Here is a 22256-nt window from a genome sequence, read left to right on the forward strand (position 1 = left end):
TAGCTGGTAGCCTCTGTCCTGCTGCTGTTAGTGCCAGCAGGTTATGTCGGAGGGCAGTGGCAGAGGTGGTGCAGGAGATAAGTCTGGCTGTAGAGTGGGGTGTGAGCTGGTAGCCTCTGTCCTGCTGCTGTTAGTGCCAGCAGGTTATGTCGGGGGAGTGAAAAGGGATGTAGTCTAAAGGAGAAGACTAAAGAAGAACCAAAAAAGGTTTTTGGGGCACACTTGATATGATAAAATACAGTTTAAGTGATGTACATATGATATAGCAATAAAACGTAACTTTTAATGGAAAGCTTTGTTAAATAAAATAAATTCCTATTAATATATCCACACACCGTTTATGTGATAATTGGAGAGCACCGTATAAGGTGGACTCACGCCAATAATTGTGACAATATCAAAAATCGAGTTATTACAACAAGAGCGAAAATGTTTAGATAATAAATTGCCTAGTACCAAATTTTTATATATAATATATGGTTATCGGCAATCAAAAGAGGGCACTGGTCACTGCGCACCGCCACTACGATGTCCACCACAGTGTAGGTGAGGGTGGGTATGAATTGTTAGGGCAAAAGATGGAAGAGAGAATGGAAGGGTTCAAATTTGTTGTGGCTGCATCTCAACAAAATTAACAGGCGTACTGCCCCAGTGGATGAATACAGCACTGGATGTTCCCTATAGGTCCCCCATATAGGTACTGGTCCAGCCTATCACTGCTTAGCTTCTGTGTTCGGATGGTTTACAGGCGGTCCAGTGAAGTATGGCTGTATAGCCCTTGCTGGTTAATTCCGGTGTCAATAAGATGGATGAGCCCAAGTAGGCTTCTGCTGTCCAAACCGTTCAGTGCAAGACAGACCTGTTACCCATGTAGCATTGCAGGAGTGCTTGTGCTGGCTGGATGGATGAGAGAGCCACGAAACAGGATAGTTCAGTGGTAGGAGGTGCTAACAAACAAAACCCTCATCTCTGCTGTCAAACATCATGCTAGCATCGGATGGTTTGATGAGAGTCAGAGGATCATGCGATAGCTTCCTCTAAGATGAAACAACTGGGAGGGACAGGGATGTGGGAGCCCGTAGGGCTTAAGGAGAGGATTTGGAGATAAAATGGTAAATGTACCCACGGTCCCTAGATGGAAGGGAAATCGGCACCTAGTGTCAGTGTATGTATTACTAAAGACACCAGATACACACCGGGGAATCCGAATAATGATTGGGGTAATTAGGACTGACAATAATTAGCAATTCAGTCCTTAAAATATTGTAATGAATAAATATAGGCACAAATCAGGTAGTAGGTAGAAGGTCTCCCAAAGGACCCTGTGGATGCTGTCAGATATTAGTTAAGCAGGTAATACTGAGTATGTAACAGTTAGACGTCATGCACAGGTAATTGGCATGTGTAAATCATAGACAACCCTAAACACAAAACCACAATACAGAGTATTTAGGGAAATTAATTTTGAAAATGAATCCTGGAGGAAATGTGTGTCGGGGGAGTGGCAGAGGTGGAGCGGGAGAGGGAGATAAGTCTGGCTGTAGAGTGTGGTGTGAGCTGGTAGCCTCTGTCCTGCTGCTGTTAGTGCCAGCAGGTTATGTCGGGGGAGTGGCAGAGGTGGAGCGGGAGAGGGAGATAAGTCTGGCTGTAGAGTGTGGTGTGAGCTGGTAGCCTCTGTCCTGCTGCTGTTAGTGCCAGCAGGTTATGTCGGAGGGGAGTGGCAGAGGTGGTGCAGGAGAGAAGTCTGGCTGTAGAGTGTGGTGTAAGCTGGTAACCTCTGTCCTGTTGCTGTTAGTGCCAGCAGGTTATGTCGGAGGGGAGTGGCAGAGGTGGAGAGGGAGATAAGTCTGGCTGTAGAGTGGGGTGTAAGCTGGTAACCTCTGTCCTGCTGCTGTTAGTGCCAGCAGGTTATGTCAGAGGGGAGTGGCAGAGGTGGTGCAGGAGATAAGTCTGGCTGTAGAGTGTGGTGTATGATGGTAGCCTCTGTCCTGCTGCTGTTAGTGCCAGAAGGTTATGTCGGAGGGGAGGGGCAGAGGTGGAGCGAGAGAGGGAGATAAGTCTGGCTGTAGAGTGGGGTGTAAGCTTGTAGCCTCTGTCCTGCTGCTGTTAGTGTCAGCAGGTTATGTCGGAGGGGAGGGGCAGAGGTGGAGCGAGAGAGGGAGATAAGTCTGGCTGTAGAGTGGGGTGTAAGCTTGTAGCCTCTGTCCTGCTGCTGTTAGTGTCAGCAGGTTATGTCGGAGGGGAGTGGCAGAGGTGGAGCGGGAGATAAGCCTGGCTGTAGAGCAGTGTTTTTCAACCACTGTGCCGTGGCACATTAGTGTGCCTTGAGCTGTTCTCAAGTGTGCCCCCAGATCTAGAGATGCTCAAACCAGTTTACAGTCACCACCAGTTCAACTGGTCTCTTCTTTTCATGTAAAGGGCCAATGTATTTTATTTTTGTTACCTGTGGGGACCAATGTGATTGTTTTTTATATGGGGTCCAATAGGTTTGTTTGTTTTTCTTGTGGGGGCCAATGTGTTTTGCCCTGTGGGGATCATAGTGTGCCTTGGGATTTTTTAAAACTTATTTAGTGTGCCGCAAGGTAAAAAGGTTGAAAATCACTGCTGTAGAGTGTGGTGTATGCTGGTAGTCTCTGTCCTGCTGCTGTTAGGGCCAGAAGGTTATGTCGGAGGGGAGTGGCAGAGGTGGAGAGGGAGATAAGTCTGGCTGTAGAGTGTGGTGTATGCTGGTAGCTTCTGTCCTGCTGCTGTTAGTACCAGCAGGTTATGTCGGAGGGGAGTGTGGCAGAGGTGGAGAGGGAGATAAGTCTGGCTGTAGAGTGTGGTGTAAGCTGATAACCTCTGTCCTGTTGCTGTTAGTGCCAGCAGGTTATGTCGGAGGGGAGTGGCAGAGGTGGAGAGGGAGAGAGAGATAAGTCTGGCTGTAGAGTGTGGTGTATGCTGGTAGCTTCTGTCCTGCTGCTGTTAGTGCCAGCAGGTTATGTCGGAGGGGAGTGGCAGAGGTGGAGCGGAGAGGGAGATAAGTCTGGCTGTAGAGTGTGGTGTACGCTGGTAGCCTCTGTCCTGCTGCTGTTAGTGCCAGCAGGTTATGTCGGAGGGGAGTGGCAGAGGTGGAGCGGGAGAGGGAGATAAGTCTGGCTGTAGAGTGTGGTGTAAGCTGGTAGCCTCTGTCCTGCTGCTGTTAGTACCAGCAGGTTATGTCGGAGGGGAGTGGCAGAGGTGGAGAGGGAGATAAGTCTGGCTGTAGAGTGTGGTGTAAGCTGGTAACCTCTGTCCTGTTGATGTTAGTGCCAGAAGGTTATGTCGGAGGGGAGGGGCAGAGGTGGAGCGGGAGAGGGAGATAAGTCTGGCTGTAGAGTGTGGTGTATGATGGTAGCCTCTGTCCTGCTGCTGTTAGTGCCAGAAGGTTATGTCGGAGGGGAGGGGCAGAGGTGGAGCGAGAGAGGGAGATAAGTCTGGCTGTAGAGTGGGGTGTAAGCTTGTAGCCTCTGTCCTGCTGCTGTTAGTGTCAGCAGGTTATGTCGGAGGGGAGGGGCAGAGGTGGAGCGAGAGAGGGAGATAAGTCTGGCTGTAGAGTGGGGTGTAAGCTTGTAGCCTCTGTCCTGCTGCTGTTAGTGTCAGCAGGTTATGTCGGAGGGAGGGGCAGAGGTGGAGCGGGAGAGGGAGATAAGTCTGGCTGTAGAGTGTGGTGTATGCTGGTAGCTTCTGTCCTGTTGCTGTTAGTGCCAGAAGGTTATGTCGGAGGGGAGTGTAGCAGAGGTGGAGCGGGAGATAAGCCTGGCTGTAGAGTGTGGTGTAAGCTGGTAACCTCTGTCCTGTTGCTGTTAGTGCCAGAAGGTTATGTCGGAGGGGAGGAGCAGAGGTGGAGCGGGAGAGGGAGATAAGTCTGGCTGTAGAGTGTGGTGTATGCTGGTAGCTTCTGTCCTGTTGCTGTTAGTGCCAGAAGGTTATGTCGGGGGAGTGGCAGAGGTGGAGCGGGAGAGGAAGATAAGTCTGGCTGTAGAGTGTGGTATAAGCTGATAACCTCTGTCCTGTTGCTGTTAGTGCCAGCAGGTTATGTCGGAGGGCAGTGGCAGAGGTGGTGCAGGAGATAAGTCTGGCTGTAGAGTGGGGTGTAAGCTGGTAGTCTCTGTCCTGCTGCTGTTAGTGCCAGCAGGTTATGTTGGTGGGCAGTGGCAGAGGTGGAGCGGGAGATAAGTCTGGCTGTAGAGTGTGGTGTAAGCTTGTAGCCTCTGTCCTGCTGCTGTTGGTGCCAGCAGGTTATGTCCCACGGGGGTGTATGGGGGAGGGGGGGTTGTCTTGTTTCCTTGATTGCTACTATGTCAACATTTCTGTATGTCCCCATATTACATGTTGACATTATGCCGGTCGATATTCAGAACACGTAGATACTCTGGTTTGAACATTCTGACCACACACCAATAAATCTGCCGTCGCAGTCACCGTAGCAGGAGGCCGCGTGGTGTCAGTTATATGCTGATTACTATGTTTCCTGTAAGCAGAGAGACGCCTGTTATTACAGGGAATGAGTTCCCCATAGAGGACGGGGGTCGCGGTGGCAGCACAGCCGAAATAATGGTTAGTGCTGCTGCAGGCCGGGGAGAGACCTGCCTCCATTACATTGTAGAATTTCCCATCAAAATGTTGCCCTTGGGAGGTGTGGTGGGAACCCTATAAATGTGTTTATTATACTGCCAGTAATAGTGTTACATGTGGTAACTGTCTCATTTATTTCCCCCTTACAGATATGGACGTCCCCGAGGGTCCCCTCCCTGACCACTTCCATGTGGAAAACGTGAGTGTGTATACTGGGCTGAAATAATCGTTACCGTGAACCTTCTCTTTCCTCTTATGTTTCATTATTGTAGGATAGATGGTAAGTAGAATACTAGAGGAACCTCCCTCTTAAATACCCCCCCCCCCCCCCCCCCCCCCCCCCCCCCAAAAAAAATACTTTTCCTTTTTAAAGAAAATATATATTATGACAGGGTCATTAGTGATGGAAGGCAGGTATATTTCCCCCAGGTTTCTGACACGTGTTTTATAACCCCAGGAGATTTGCTGGTACTATTGTGAGCTATTGGGCTCTTTATAAGAACCGGTATAGGGTCCTGGGGTTGGACGGTTGAAGAGAGGGAGGGTTCACCATCCATTAGGCCCAGTTCGGGTCTTTGGGCTGTTAGCCTCACAGAAGGCTAATCAGTATCTCCAGCTGTGGAGGTTTGTGAGAAGGCTGCCAGACTGGGGGTTAGGGGTCTCTCTCTGGGGAAAGAGTAGGGAGACAACCTGCTACTACAACTCTGACTGGTTTACTTTTGCTTTTGTTTTATAGTGAGTTAGGAGATTATCCTGTGTTAGAGGCAGGCGGCAAGGATTTATTTTGATGTTTTATTTCTGTTTTTGTTTGATTTACCAATAATATTGGTTGAGGTCAGTTTCACCAAAATACTACGGATAAGTCCTTCACAAAAAGTCTATTCTTATCACTGAGACTGTACAGCCTGTGTCTACATTATATGTGTCAGTGATATACAGTGATGATAGACACAAGATTAACTGGAAACTGTTCAATTACAGAAATCCTATCCACAAGATTTTAGGGGGTAATTTACCAAAGTGATACTGCAGATGGGTAGAGGTACTGTACAGGGATGCTGGAATAGTTTCATATGCAGTTCTCAGCAGTGATCTTGGAAGCCATCTTGGGCTCAGGTATGAAGCATCCCTGGACAGGAAGACTGGAGTCTGTGTACTACCACACTCCTGTTTCAGCATTTAAATCTATACATTCATACAACAGGAGCAACTCATCACACGCGCTTCAGTTGTGGAAAGTGATTATGGTCCTGCAGTATAGTCCACTGAAATTATTATTATTTTATTTTCTGTACTTGGTCTTTGGAAAAACCGGCACCTCAGAAGGTAATGATGAAGGAAGCACGCACGCACTACCCTTCACAGTCACTTTTACTTTTATGGTTACAGTAGGGTGAGTCTAACTGCACCCGCTGGTTCTCCTCAGTGTAATGTCACCCCCAGCGCAGGCCAGTAAGGCCGTGAGAGGCAGCATGGCGCGAAGTCTACCCCGAACTGCAAGAGTGGGCCGCACAGTGATTACACAGTTAACCTAAATCTGCAGCCGCAGCACTTGGAAACCTGCCTCACAGATAATAGAAAATAGCCAGACCGAATCATAAATCTATATGGCAGAAGTCAAATAGATTTAGGATTCTAACGACCTTCTGCTAAGTTATGAATCTCACTGTACACACAAGCGTTAACCCCATCTGCTCCGCTTCACGCTTAACAAAGCGGAAAAAGGATTATTTATTATCGGTATGTAATACTATAGCATGCAATGGCGCTGTCCTCCTTGTACCCTGCAGCAGTTGCAGTCATTCCTATGTAAAATGACCAAAGAAATCGCCACAGAAAAATGAATGAGATTTAAATGAGATTATTATTATTATTTTTTTGCAAGAGGGGTTCTTGTTTTATTTTTTAAAGATGGCCAGGACCTATTTAGACCATAGATGTACTCAACTTAGACAAGACTTTACTTCAGTGTGACATTATCCTTTATGCAAAAACATCCATTTGCAACTGGGCGGTGACCTGGCCGAGCGAGGAGGGGGGGGAGGCCGGCGCTAAAACCACACACAGCGCTGCGAAATTCGCAGTGCTGCATGTGAACCAGAATAACCTCCTAATTTCCATGCAGAGGGGGGTGTGGTTGAGATATTTTGTTGCGGTTTCACCTCCCATGGGCTTGAGTACTTTCTAGTCACTCCCCTCTCAGTGCCGCTGCAGGAACTTGGGCGCATCTTACCCTGAAGGTGGTTTGGAGGAACTCCCTAAAATTTGGATATCTCCCGGACATTCTGGCAGAGCAGGCAGTGGCGTAACTATCATATCTGCAAATTTCGGCACCACCCCCCCCCCCCCCCCAGTAAAGTTAACGACACACCCAAACACACCCCTCCGCTCAGAGCATCCATAGAAGGGACCCGCATATCTTGTCTCGGCTACCCTCCTGGCTTCTGCTGCTATGGAAAAAAAACGGACCATCACAAAATGTCCGCCCCCATACAGCAGACTTTTTCAGAGAACTGTCTGCTGTATGGGGGAGACATTTTATGATGGTCCGTTTACATAGCAGAAGCCTGGTGGGGAGCCATGACCGCAGCGCAGACAAGTAAATCTGTGGGTCCCGGCCGCAGCACAGACGCAGCGGCGTTACAATAGCCCCGCAGACCCCCAGCGCCCTCACTCACACAGCGCCTCCCCGCTACCGGCTATTGTTACGCCACTGAGAGTAGGCACAAGTGCAAGTAGGGTACATTGAAGACCGAAGAGATTTGGGCTAGGAAGCGTGCCTTTTCCTCTGTACACAAACACTTGTGGGTCACTGCTCCAAGTGTCTCCTAACACATTACGTTGTATCTGGAATTGAATTAAGCATATTTATCACACTCTACCAACCTGTTCGGGTTGCGCCATCTCGTTTATTCATTGCGTTCCCACACTTGCTAATCAGTATGCATTGTAGGAAATGAAGGCGGCATTACAGCTTGCTGCGCTGTTTTCTGGACGGACTCCATATCTATATTTGTATAATGAGTTTGTCCCCTATCGCATACATTGATTGAAAAACGACGCCTGCACTCTCAAGCGCAGAGAAATGATTATTATGTTTTATTATTATTATTTGATGTATTTGAGCAGCGGGCCTGGGGTGTGTGGGTCTGCGATGCAGGGGGGGGGGGGGGGTTCTGCAGCAGCTACCGATATCCGGCTTCTGTTGATCAGATTAAAATAGCTGAAACAAGGGTGATTCTGCTGCATTTTCCTAAAATAGAAACAAGCTATTTAAAAATGCGCTGCACAGCAGCAGATGTCGAAGCACTCTTGGCTGAGTATTGTCATGTTGTTAAAAGAGACTGTTCTGATTACGGCTGCACTTTTCCAGCACTGCGCAGCATTGATCCAGCCAAGGAAACGAGGGGGCCCGTGCACCTCAGCCCCTGCGTCACTCCGGCCCAGGAGAACATTATGCTTTGCCTTCCTGTCCATCACAAAATCAGAACGGAAGCCACCAGTTATCAATTGTATCTGTTCTCAGATCTACATTTATGTATTTACCTCTGATTTAACTCTTTGATGTACAGCTACAATTAAAATTGGGGCCTATTAGACTGGAGGTCTCACCAGGCAGGCCGGGGGTTCGAGAAGGGGTAGCGGCCATGCCTGTTTGTCAGTAAAGGGCCCCACAATCTCTGAAGGCAGCCCGGGCATCAGGTTAGCTGCGCTAGTCGACGGCGTGTCTACATTTATGGATTTGGCTGGCATCCGTTGTGGAGTAGGCGATAATGCGGGGACCTCGTAGGACCTGCGTGGGACTGTGCGCTGGATCTGTAAGAGAAGACCGCTTTGTGCAGCGGGATGTTTAATTCATCTGGGAGGTGGTAAATTGCGCATTATTCTTATCTGCGTCTCAGGGCTTATTCACTAAATCAATTATAACTGTACTGTACACCCAAAATCACTGTGTGCAAAAATAATATATTATTATTATTATTATTATTATTATTATTATTATTATTATTGAAACTTGAAAGCGCAGAACAAGGTTCTGGTATATTATTAGATTAGTGTTTCGCGTGGGTACATTTTTTTTGTAGTTAGAGTAAGGTATTGAAAAAAATAATAATACATCGGTGACTAGTAGCGTAATGCAGTCCTTAGCCCCAGGTCTCTATTTCGGACCCCAACAGGCAGCCCCATTGGATCACTGTGGGACCACAGCACAATGGGCTTGTGCCCTGTGTTAGCACACACCGTGTCCCCCACCCCCTGCTGCCATTGACGCAGTTCTCGCTCTGAGGCTGCATCTGGCCTGCGGGAGGCGCACCAATGTGTAAGGGGACTTGGAGTCAACTCTAAGGATAGCCATCATCGATGGTTTATGGTCAAAGTAGAATAGTTTTGTCATCGATGGGGGGAGAACCAGATGGCATATACGAATATTTTTTTTCTTTTTTTCCCCAAGGGGCAGGACACTGAGCATTACTCCGCCCCTGACACCCGGGAAGCCCCGCCCATATGTTTTGATTGGCCAACTGGCCAATCAGTCAAAAAAATGGATGAATATAGATAAGCAAAAACATTTATGGTCAACCAGTGCATAGGCGTCCAGAGGCTGGCGCCGCCATCTTGGTTGAGGGCTAATTCGCCATTGGGCCAGAGAATGGAGTTCAGCCCCACTGCACCGCTGTGGCCAATGGCAGCGTCTCCCTGGGGATTTAGGGAGGCTGTCAGGAGCTATCTGGTGTCAGTGCAGAAGAGTCTTCAGCCTGTCTGTTACTCTCCAGACTCCTCTCGGTCCTAATCATTGGTTGACCCTGTGAAACCTGTGTTCTGGCTCAGCAACCCCACCGGCAGTTTCTTCATCCAGCCTGCTCATTCTCCGTCTACCTGTACCCAGTTACCCTCATCATCCTCTGGCTACATTCCCAGCTTCCATTCCATTCCAGTGGCGTTGTGCAGCACAGTATTCTGTTTTTCCCAGTCTTTCACTGGACTTTTCCAAGTTATAGCAAGTTGCTTATTTTTTGTTTCCCGAATTGCCTCAAAAGAAGTATTTGAGTGCCTGTTGTACAAGAGAAGTATCTATGTACATACATGAAACCATCTATTATTAAACCAGCTCGATTTAACCCCTCGCCTGCTGCCTTTAGTGTGGTACCTGACACTCACACGAACCCATCCAATCCTATTCCTGTGACAGGGAACATGAATGCAGGCATAACGTGCTGTGTAATGCTAGCAGTGTCATTGTTCCCTGTTTGTGCTTAGCGCCCATAGGGGTTAGGGCAATAGTAAATAAGGATAAACCTTCCGGGGAAACTGCAGCGCATATACTGTATGGAAAACTGCAGAACAATGTGGCCATTGGTTTGTGAGATTACCGCGTTTGGACAGACAGACGTGACTTTGCTTTGTGCTATGTAAGAATAAGGAGAACCGGGAATCTGTTGCTGAAAACACTGAAACAAATTGCAAACGGGCGGGTCTGACAGCGCAACGTAATGTCGACATCTTACTTGTAGATCAGTGACCTACCAGCTGCGAGGGGACAGTTTTTACAACATTATACAAACGATGAGCGGATTGTAGTACATCAACAATAAGCACAAGAACTGTTTCTAGTGTTCATGCTAGCACCCTGCACCTGTCACAACGAGTGGATTATCCTCTTTCCTGCCTGGGGCTGTATTGCTTCTAGCACAGTCTGGGCTGTATATCAGTGCTGAGATACTTACCAGATTGTTCTAGCAGCGCCAGAACTAGAACAAAAGACAACGAGTGACTCAGAACCAGCCCCTAAGTATTAGTCTGGAAGTGAGGCCCCAGATATATTGTTATTTTAAGACTCGTTTCTTAGATTTAGATAGTCCTACTCTCTCTTCTTTCTCTGTTATCAGGCAGCTGTAATCACTGAGGGAGCAGAAAATGAAACACCTCTTACTCCCTCCTCTGAACCAGTGGAACCAACACTTGAGGATGCAGACAAAAAAGAGGCTGTGGGACCTCCATTAGTCACAGATGGGACTACTACCACCTCGCTCCCACCAGACAAAGACTTGGAAGATGATGTAGAATCAGTACCTCACCCACAGGATGCTGCTTCAGTTGTCTCCCAGAAAGAAGACTCTATAGTCTTGGAGAAAGATAAAGAAGGTTCTCTTGTAACAATGGAAGCGGAGATAGTACCAGAGAAAAAATCACCCCCAACATCACCCCCACCCTCGGAGATCACTCGCAGCCTGGAGTCATCTGAGGAAGACCCCACAAAGCTAATTCCCCAGCAAGATGTGTTCCTTCATGAGGATACAAAGACTGCACTTAAGGAGATAGGACACAACCCTGAGATGGACCCAGCAGCGGTTGGTCCGGTAAATGGAGATAATGAAGCTTGTGTCCCCGTTGGAGCAGATGTAGATGGAGAAAGCAATGCACAGACTACTGAGGTTCCATTGGTAGAGGACATCGCACCGGCCAGCAATACTGAGACTACCAACCAAGAAGGAACTGACCTGGCCATGGTGTCTTCTAAGGAAGACGGAGGTGACCATATAACAGAGTCTCCTAAAGCTTCTACCACACCACCGCCAGAAGCTTCTCAAGGTGCATCAAGCCCTTCAGGGCCCCCTGCGCAGGGGGTAAGTAATCTGCTTCCAAACTTACATTAACTATAAGTTAAATTAATCATATTCAGGTATAGTAATTCATTGTACACTGGGCCTAATTCAGCAACATATCCAAACCTGATGGTTTGTGCACATGTCTGATGGTTACCATTCTGCGCATACGGAGCATCTGTAGTGCATATGTTCAGATCTGGTCACATTATCGTCTAAGCTGTGGCTGTTTGGGGGCTGTTATAAGGCGGAGGCTGCAATATAAGGGCATGGCGGAGGCTGCAATGTAAGGGCACGGCGGAGGCTGCAATATAAGGGCATGGCGGAGGCTGCAATGTAAGGGCATGGCGGAGGCTGCAATGTAAGGGCATGGCGGAGGCTGCAATGTAAGGACACGGCGGAGGCTGCAATGTAAGGACACGGCGAAGGCTGCAATGTAAGGACACGGCGAAGGCTGCAATGTAAGGACACGGCGGAGGCTGCAATATAATGGCACTGCGAAGGCTGCAATGTAAGAATGTGCCAGAGGCTGCAATATGAGGGCACGGCGGAGACTGCAATATAAGGGCACGGCGGAGTCTGCAATATAAGGGCACGGCGGAGTCTGCAATATAAGGGCACGGCGGAGTCTGCAATATAAGGGCACGGCGGAGTCTGCAATATAAGGGCACGGCGGAGTCTGCAATATAAGGGCACGGCGGAGGCTGCAATGTAAGTGCACAGTGGAGGCTGCAATGTAAGGGCACGGCGGAGTCTGCAATGTAAGGATGCGCCAGAGGCTGCAATGTAAGTGCACGGCAGAGGCTGCAATGTAAGTGCACGGCGGAGGCTGCAATGTAAGTGCGCACCAGAGGCTGCAATGTAAGTGCACGGCAGAGGCTGCAATATAAGGACAGGGCGGAGGCTGCAATATAAGGACAGGGCGGAGGCTGCAATATAAGGACAGGGCGGAGGCTGCAATATAAGGGCACGGCGGAGGCTGCAATATAACGGCACGGCGGAGGCTGCAATATAAGGACAGGGCAGAGGCTGCAATATAAGGGCACAATGGAGGATGCAATATAAGGTCACGGTGGAGGCTTAAATATAAGGGTGCAGTGGAGGCTGCAATATAAGGTCATGGTGGAAGCTGCAATATAAGGGCATGGCGGAGGCTGCAATATAAGGGCACGGCGGAGGCTGCAATATAAGGGCACGTGGAGGCTGCAATGTAAGGAAACGGCGGAGGCTGCAATGTAAGGAAACGGCGGAGGCTGCAATGTAAGGACAGGGCGGAGGCTGCAATATAAGGACACAATGGAGGATGCAATATAAGGGCACGGCGGAGGCTGCAATATAAGGGCACGACGGAGGCTGCAATATAAGGGCACGGCGGAGGCTGCAATATAAGGACAGGGCGGAGGCTGCAATATAAGGGCACGTGGAGGCTGCAATGTAAGGAAACGGCGGAGGCTGCAATGTAAGGACAGGGCGAAGGCTGCAATATAAGGACACAATGGAGGCTGCAATATAAGGGCACGGCGGAGGCTGCAATATAAGGGCACGGCGGAGGCTGCAATATAAGGGCACGGCGGAGGCTGCAATATAAGGGCACGGCGGAGGCTGCAATATAAGGGCACGGCGGAGGCTGCAATATGAGGACACAATGGAGGATGTCATATAAGGGCACGGCGGAGGCTGCAATATATGGACAGGGCGGAGGCTGCAATATAAGGGCACGTGGAGGCTGCAATGTAAGGAAACGGCGGAGGCTGCAATGTAAGGACAGGACGGAGGCTGCAATATAAGGACACAATGGAGGATGCAATATAAGGGCACGGCGGAGGCTGCAATATAAGGACAGGGCGGAGGCTGCAATATAAGGGCACGTGGAGGCTGCAATGTAAGGAAACGGCGGAGGCTGCAATGTAAGGACAGGGCGGAGGCTGCAATATAAGGACACAATGGAGGATGCAATATAAGGGCACGGCGGAGGCTGCAATATAAGGGCACGGCGGAGGCTGCAATATAAGGGCACGGCGGAGGCTGCAATATAAGGACACAATGGAGGCTGCAATATAAGGGCACGGCGGAGGCTGCAATATAAGGGCACGGCGGAGGCTGCAATATAAGGGCACGGCGGAGGCTGCAATATAAGGACAGGGCGGAGGCTGCAATATAATGGCATGTGGAGGCTGCAATGTAAGGACAAGGCGGAGGCTGCAATATAAGGGCACGGCGGAGGCTGCAATATAAGGGCACGGCGGAGGCTGCAATATAAGGGCACGGCGGAGGCTGCAATATAAGGGCACGGCGGAGGCTGCAATATAAGGGCACGGCGGAGGCTGCAATATAAGGGCACGGCGGAGGCTGCAATATAAGGGCACGGCGGAGGCTACAATATAAGGACAGGGCAGAGGCTGCAATATAAGGGCACTGTGGAGCAGGGGCGGATCCAGGATAAAATGACAGAGGGGGCACCATGATAAAAAAGGGTTTGGGTGGGGGAGGGGCGGTGTTAGTGGTGCCAGTGTACATGCTAAGAGAGCGTCAGGAGAGGGTGGGAATGGAATTAAAAATAGGCCCTGGCATTTAAAGTACGCAGGCCCACCATGGCAACAAAAGTGAAGGATGTAGTTGTGCGCGCGCCAAAGGCGCGCTCCGTAAATGGGTGTGTGGCCACTCAACAGGGGGCGTGTCAACACCATATACAACTTCTACACATTATGCAACAAAATACTAGACCCCATTATACTTGCCCCTTACACATTATGCCAAATGGAATGAGCCAAAATTGACATAATGCCACATGGATTGAGGCAAAATTCAAATAATGCCACATGGATTGTGTCAAAATTCACATAATGCCACATGGATTGAGCCAAAATTTACATAATAACACACACGGATTGAGCCAAAATTCACATAATGCCAAATGGATTGTGTCAAAATTCACATAATGCCACACGGATTGAGCCAAAATTCACATAATGCCACATGGATTGAGCCAAAATTCACATAATGCCACATGGATTGAGCCAAAATTCACATAATGCCACACGGATTGAGACAAAATTCACATAATGCTACATGGATTGAGCCAGAATTCACATAATGCCACACAGATTAAGCCAAAATTCACAATACACTTCATAAACAGGGACATTGTCCACCAAAGGCTTGCATTAAACATTTACACCATAATGTCCATTACACGTTAAGTTACACGCCATTATGTCCATTATGTGTTATGCCAAACACCATAATGCCTATTAAAAATTATGCTACATAAGTGCTGCTTCTCTACATGCTCATTGCCAGAGGTTCCATGCTCGTTGCCATGTGGGATTACATGCTCATTGCCAAGGGGGAATACATGCTCGTGGTAAATGGGGGACAGCCGCCGCCAGGCAGAAGTGATAGCCACTGACAGTGGCAGAGCCTGGCTGTATTAAGAGCACTGCAGGTCCCGGCTATTTGAAATAATACCCCTTTCACACCAGAAAATGCATTCCCAGGTTGGCCCCTTTTACACCAGCCTAGTCCCTGCATTTTCTGGTGTGAGGAGGAGAGAAAACCACCCCTCCCCCCCTTTAACCAGTTATCTTATTTAACCGGCTATATCTTCGGAACCAACTGATCCATTTATATGAGACAAGTATCATATTGAAGAACTTTTGAGTGGGCTTTGAATTATTTTGGTCCAGTGAAACTGGAACGTTTGGTTCCAGAGTAATCTGCCCTCAAAAACATGAACAGCCATGAAATTACATTTCAAAAATAAAAAAATCGGTTTACACGCAATATCTCTGTAACCGATTGACCGATTTGGACCAGCCTGATAGCATATTGAAGGCCCAGCGATTTGGAATTGAATGAAATCAACCACAAGCTTCTGTGATGCCAGGGCGGCAACTGGCAGCCATCGGAAAACGGGTGGGGGTCGGAATTGACGGGTCCCATATTATCTTATGGGGAAAAAACGTTACAGCTTTGCCAGGCGATATCTCCGGTTCCCAGGGGGATAGAGACACGGGGCTGGGCTCGTTGGAAAGCCCTGGTTCTCAGCTACAAAATAAATGACAGGGGGGCACATGCCCGGGTGCTCCCCCCCTGAATCTGCCACTGCTGTGGAGGCTGCAATATAAGGACACAATGGAGGATGCAATTTAAGGTCATGGTGGAGGCTAAAATATAAGGGTGCAGTGGAGGCTGCAATATAAGGTCATGGTGGAAGCTGCAATATAAGGGTGCAGTGGAAGCTGCAATATAAAGGCACGTGAGGGCTGCAATATAAGGGTGTGGTGGAGGCTGCACTATAAAGGTGCGGTGGAGGCTGCAATACAAGGACCAGAGGTGTTACTCTGGGAGGCAATGGAGTCATCTGCTGCTGGGCTCCTGCTCCCAAGGGGGCACCTCTCCTCCTCTGTGAGTTTGATACAGTTAATTGAAAGCCATCAATATCGCTTCTGTGGCTGACTCCGCCTCCTAGCAGGACCAAAGACACGTCACATTCTCTTTATTCTACAACATTAACGCACATACATACATACATATATTTATATAAGGTTGGTGTGTGTGTGGGGGGGGGGGACAATACTTATCTTGCCTCCAAGACTGGGATGAATTTACACCACTGAAAAGGACACGCACAGGCTGCAATATAGGGGTGCGGTGGATGCTGCAATATAAGGGTGCGGTGGATGCTGCAATATAAGGACACAATGGAGGCTGCAATATAAGGGCACGTGGAGGCTGCAATATAAGGGTGTGTTGGAAGCTGCAATGTAAGGATGCGCCATAGGCTGCAATATAAGAACACGGTGGTGGCTGCAATGGTTCCACAATGCAGACTACATGTTGTCAGACCCCAGTCGCCCCATTTCTTCGGCTGCAACCTCCCATGTTCCAGTGGTAACGCAATGACCATTATCCCTAACTTGTATCCTCCCCATGAAAATATTGGCTCAGCGTCTTTATCTTTTTATGCAGATATTTGATTTCAGATCTATAATTGATAAAGAGACAAGCCTGCATAATACAACGTAATATTGAGCCAGATGAACGAAAATTACACCGAAACAAGTCTGAAATTGAATCGGACCATGTTAGTTCCTGGCGTAGGGGGAATTCCTCCTAAGAACGAGAGGCCGGGAGGTCTGTAATCAGATCAGAGATGGATAAGTAATTGTATTCCGCCTCGTTCTCCAGGCAGACTCTGACTCAGTAGCTGAATTAGAAGATGATGGGATGAGTGTAATCTCTTTAGCGCAGTCCAGTCCCAGCCGCACTTGTGTCCCAGCCGCCCCAGCCGCACAAACCTAGTTATGTGACAATGAATGACAGAGCGGGAGAACACGTTCTGATGAGCTGGGGATTCACTGACATTGATAAGAGTTACAGCCGCTCCTTCTGCTGTTCATTAACTGCTTTTGGGAGATAGTTATTTTGTGTTCTGGACCAACATTCACCCAATCAATTCACTGGGATCCGCTACGGATGGTCCGGGAGAATTTTACAGGCCGCATTCCCAATAGGATGGGCTCAGCCCAAAGATTCCTAGTTCCCATTGGGCGTAGTAGGTGGTGGGTCCGCACCTTGCAGCGATACATGCCAAGGATTATTTATGTCTTGTGTGAATGTCAACATGGTTAAATTGTCGACATGTACATGTTGACATTTAAAAATAACACAAAAAATTTACTGGTGACATTCGGGAAAGTTACTAAGATGCGAGTTATAGTTCAGATGGGATGTTTCTATGGAAAACCAATCAGATGCTATCTATTATATTCTAGAAGGTTCTAAATAAATAAGTATTCTGATTGGTTGCCCAAATTTACCTCATAATGTCTTTATTGATAACTAACCATGTTGAAATCTGCGCATGTCGACATTTTTTGTTGCTAACCTTATTCCATGTCGATATTCTGACCGGATAGCCTGAAATATTACTCGTGTCGGAAAATGTTGAAAACCAAGTCGCCATGCATTCGCCGACACGGCCGGACCTGGAATTTAGCCATGATTGAATCATTGTAAAGTTCAGCAAATTACCGCGTTTCCCTTCTTTAGAACCGGTTCGGTGATCGGGTTACAGAAACCACTTTGCAGCAATTTCAAGCAAGTCTAAAATATCTGAGTTTTGCAAATGCCACTGGATAATGTCTTATATTAGGTCAATATCCATGTAACCCTTTGTGGCCACTGGATAATGTCTTATATTAGGTCCGTCTCCATGTAACCCTTTGTGGCCACTGGATAATGTCTTATATTAGGTCAATATCCATGTAACCCTTTGTGGCCACTGGATAATGTCTTATATTAGGTCAATATCCATGTAACCCTTTGTGGCCACTGGATAATGTCTTATATTAGGTCCGTCTCCATGTAACCCTTTGTGGCCACTGGATAATGTCTTATATTAGGTCAATATCCATGTAACCCTTTGTGGCCACTGGATAATGTCTTATATTAGGTCAATATCCATGTAACCCTTTGTGGCCACTGGATAATGTCTTATATTAGGTTTCAGTGTAACCCTTTGTGGCCACTGGATAATGTCTTATATTAGGTCAGTCTCCATGTAACCCTTTGTGGCCACTGGATAATGTCTTATATTTGGTCAGTCTCAGTGTAACCCTTTGTGGCCACTGGATAATGTCTTATATTAGGTCAGTCTCCATGTAACCCTTTGTGGCCACTGGATAATGTCTTATATTTGGTCAGTCTCAGTGTAACCCTTTGTGGCCACTGGATAATGTCTTATATTAGGTCAGCCTCCATGTAACCCTTTGTGGCCACTGGATAATGTCTTATATTTGGTCAGTCTCAGTGTAACCCTTTGTGGCCACTGGATAATGTCTTATATTAGGTCAGTCTCCGTGTAACCCATTGTGACCACTGGATAATGTCTTATATTAGGTCAATATCCATGTAACCCTTTGTGGCCACTGGATAATGTCTTATATTAGGTCAATATCCATGTAACCCTTTGTGGCCACTGGATAATGTCTTATATTAGGTTTCAGTGTAACCCTTTGTGGCCACTGGATAATGTCTTATATTAGGTCAGTCTCTATGTAACCCTTTGTGGCCACTGGATAATGTCTTATATTAGGTCAGTCTCAGTGTAACCCTTTGTGGCCACTGGATAATGTCTTATATTAGGTCAGCCTCCATGTAACCCTTTGTGGCCACTGGATAATGTCTTATATTAGGTCAGTCTCCATGTAACCCTTTGTGGCCACTGGATAATGTCTTATATTAGGTCTCAGTGTAACCCTTTGTGGCCACTGGATAATGTCTTATATTAGGTCAGTCTCAGTGTAACCCTTTGTGGCCACTGGATAATGTCTTATATTAGGTCAGTCTCCATGTAACCCTTTGTGGCCACTGGATAATGTCTTATATTAGGTCAGTGTCCGTGTAACCCTTTGTGGCCACTGGATAATGTCTTATATTAGGTCAGTCTCCATGTAACCCTTTGTGGCCACTGGATAATGTCTTATATTTGGTCAGTCTCAGTGTAACCCTTTGTGGCCACTGGATAATGTTTTATATTAGGTCAGTGTCCATGTAACCCTTTGTGGCCACTGGATAATGTCTTATATTAGGTCAGTCTCCGTGTAACCCATTGTGACCACTGGATAATGTCTTATATTAGGTTTCAGTGTAACCCTTTGTGGCCACTGGATAATGTCTTAGATTAGGTCAGTCTCCATGTAACCCTTTGTGGCCACTGGATAATGTCTTATATTAGGTCAGTCTCAGTGTAACCCTTTGTGGCCACTGGATAATGTCTTATATTAGGTCAGTCTCCGTGTAACCCTTTGTGGCCACTGGATAATGTCTTATATTAGGTCAGTCTCCGTGTAACCCTTTGTGGCCACTGGATAATGTTTTATATTAGGTCAGTCTCCGTGTAACCCTTTGTGGCCACTGGATAATGTCTTATATTAGGTCAGCCTCCATGTAACCCTTTGTGGCCACTGGATAATGTCTTATATTAGGTCAGTCTCCGTGTAACCCATTGTGACCACTGGATAATGTCTTATATTAGGTTTCAGTGTAACCCTTTGTGGCCACTGGATAATGTCTTAGATTAGGTCAGTCTCCATGTAACCCTTTGTGGCCACTGGATAATGTCTTATATTAGGTCAGTCTCAGTGTAACCCTTTGTGGCCACTGGATAATGTCTTATATTAGGTCAGTCTCCGTGTAACCCTTTGTGGCCACTGGATAATGTCTTATATTAGGTCAGTCTCCGTGTAACCCTTTGTGGCCACTGGATAATGTCTTATATTAGGTCAGTCTCCGTGTAACCCTTTGTGACCACTGGATAATGTCTTATATTAGGTCAGTCTCCGTGTAACCCTTTGTGGCCACTGGATAATGTCTTATATTAGGTCAGTCTCCATGTAACCCTTTGTGGCCACTGGATAATGTCTTATATTAGGTCAGTCTCCGTGTAACCCTTTGTGGCCACTGGATAATGTCTTATATTAGATCAGTCTCCGTGTAACCCTTTGTGGCCACTGGATAATGTCTTATATTAGGTCAGTCTCCATGTAACCCTTTGTGACCACAGGATAATGTTTTATATTAGGTCAGTCTCCATGTAACCCTTTGTGGCCACTGGATAATGTCTTATATTAGGTCAGTCTCAGTGTAACCCTTTGTGACCACTGGATAATGTCTTATATTAGATCAGTCTCCGTGTAACCCTTTGTGGCCACTGGATAATGTCTTAGATTAGGTCAGTCTCCATGTAACCCTTTGTGGCCACTGGATAATGTCTTATATTAGGTCAGTCTCAGTGTAACCCTTTGTGGCCACTGGATAATGTCTTATATAAGGTCAGTCTCCGTGTAACCCTTTGTGGCCACTGGATAATGTCTTATATTAGGTCAGTCTCCGTGTAACCCTTTGTGGCCACTGGATAATGTCTTATATTAGGTCAGTCTCCGTGTAACCCTTTGTGACCACTGGATAATGTCTTATATTAGGTCAGTCTCCATGTAACCCTTTGTGGCCACTGGATAATGTCTTATATTAGGTCAGTCTCCGTGTAACCCTTTGTGGCCACTGGATAATGTCTTATATTAGGTCAGTCTCCGTGTAACCCTTTGTGGCCACTGGATAATGTCTTATATTAGGTCAGTCTCAGTGTAACCCTTTGTAGCCACTGGATAATGTCTTATATTAGGTCAATATCCATGTAACCCTTTGTGGCCACTGGATAATGTCTTATATTAGGTCAATATCCATGTAACCCTTTGTGGCCACTGGATAATGTCTTATATTAGGTTTCAGTGTAACCCTTTGTGGCCACTGGATAATGTCTTATATTAGGTCAGCCTCCATGTAACCCTTTGTGGCCACTGGATAATGTCTTATATTAGGTCAGTCTCAGTGTAACCCTTTGTGGCCACTGGATAATGTCTTATATTAGGTCAGCCTCCATGTAACCCTTTGTGGCCACTGGATAATGTCTTATATTAGGTCAGTCTCCATGTAACCCTTTGTGGCCACTGGATAATGTCTTATATTAGGTCTCAGTGTAACCCTTTGTGGCCACTGGATAATGTCTTATATTAGGTCAGTCTCCGTGTAACCCTTTGTGGCCACTAGATAATGTCTTATATTAGGTCAGTCTCAGTGTAACCCTTTGTGGCCACTGGATAATGTCTTATATTAGGTCAGTCTCAGTGTAACCCTTTGTGGCCACTGGATAATGTCTTATATTAGGTCAGTCTCCGTGTAACCCTTTGTGGCCACTGGATAATGTCTTATATTAGGTCAGTCTCCGTGTAACCCTTTGTGGCCACTGGATAATGTCTTATATTAGGTCAGTCTCCGTGTAACCCTTTGTGGCCACTGGATAATGTCTTAGATTAGGTCAGTCTCCGTGTAACCCTTTGTGGCCATTGGATAATGTCTTATATTAGGTCAGTCTCCGTGTAACCCTTTGTGGCCACTGGATAATGTCTTATATTAGGTCAGTCTCAGTGTAACCCTTTGTGGCCACTGGATAATGTCTTATATTAGGTCAGTCTCCGTGTAACCCTTTGTGGCCACTGGATAATGTCTTATATTAGGTCAGTCTCAGTGTAACCCTTTGTGGCCACTGGATAATGTCTTATATTAGGTCAGTCTCAGTGTAACACTTTGTGGCCACTGGATAATGTCTTATATTAGGTCAGTCTCAGTGTAACCCTTTGTGGCCACTGGATAATGTCTTATATTAGGTCAGTCTCCGTGTAACCCTTTGTGACCACTGGATAATGTCTTATATTAGGTCAGTCTCCGTGTAACCCTTTGTGGCCACTGGATAATGTCTTATATTAGGTCAGTCTCCGTGTAACCCTTTGTGGCCACTGGATAATGTCTTATATTAGGTCAGTCTCCGTGTAACCCTTTATGGCCACTGGATAATGTCTTATATTAGGTCAGTCTCCATGTAACCCTTTGTGACCACTGGATAATGTCTTATATTAGGTTTCAGTGTAACCCTTTGTGGCCACTGGATAATGTCTTATATATTAGGTCAGTCTCCATGTAACCCTTTGTGGCCACTGGATAATGTCTTATATTAGGTCAGTCTCCATGTAACCCTTTGTGGCCACTGGATAATGTCTTATATTAGGTCAGTCTCCATGTAACCCTTTGTGGCCACTGGATAATGTCTTATATTAGGTCAGTCTCAGTGTAACCCTTTGTGGCCACTGGATAATGTCTTATATTAGGTCAGTCTCCGTGTAACCCTTTATGGCCACTGGATAATGTCTTATATTAGGTCAGTCTCCGTGTAACCCTTTGTGGCCACTGGATAATGTCTTATATTAGGTCAGTCTCAGTGTCACCCTTTGTGGCCACTGCATAATGTCTTATATTAGGTCAGTGTCACCCTTTGTGGCCACCTAAGCTGCAATCTTCAGAAGTGAAGGCAGAAATGTACTAACGTGGATTATTGTGCTCGCCCAGTGAGGGTGTCGGCCGTTAGTTCTAGGATATCAGACTGCCAATATTTAGGTAGACAATGCCATGATGAACCATTAGTGTTTGATGGCGTAT

General features: G+C 47.0%; 1 protein-coding gene across 2 annotated transcripts in view; it reads left to right on the forward strand.

The window, feature by feature from the left end:
- TEX55 (testis expressed 55) overlaps positions 1-22256 on the forward strand; it is a 43128-nt gene that overhangs the window by 1633 nt on the left and 19239 nt on the right. For both annotated transcript variants that reach the window (XM_083171568.1, XM_083171567.1), the window contains exons 2-3: positions 4746-4795; positions 10485-11222. In XM_083171568.1, the coding sequence (XP_083027694.1) occupies positions 4746-4795; positions 10485-11222 (788 nt within the window). The remainder of the gene's footprint in view (positions 1-4745; positions 4796-10484; positions 11223-22256) is intronic.

This window comes from Crinia signifera, chromosome 2 (genome assembly GCF_055691185.1).
Source record: "Crinia signifera chromosome 2, ASM5569118v1, whole genome shotgun sequence".
Classification (NCBI taxonomy): domain Eukaryota; kingdom Metazoa; phylum Chordata; class Amphibia; order Anura; family Myobatrachidae; genus Crinia; species Crinia signifera.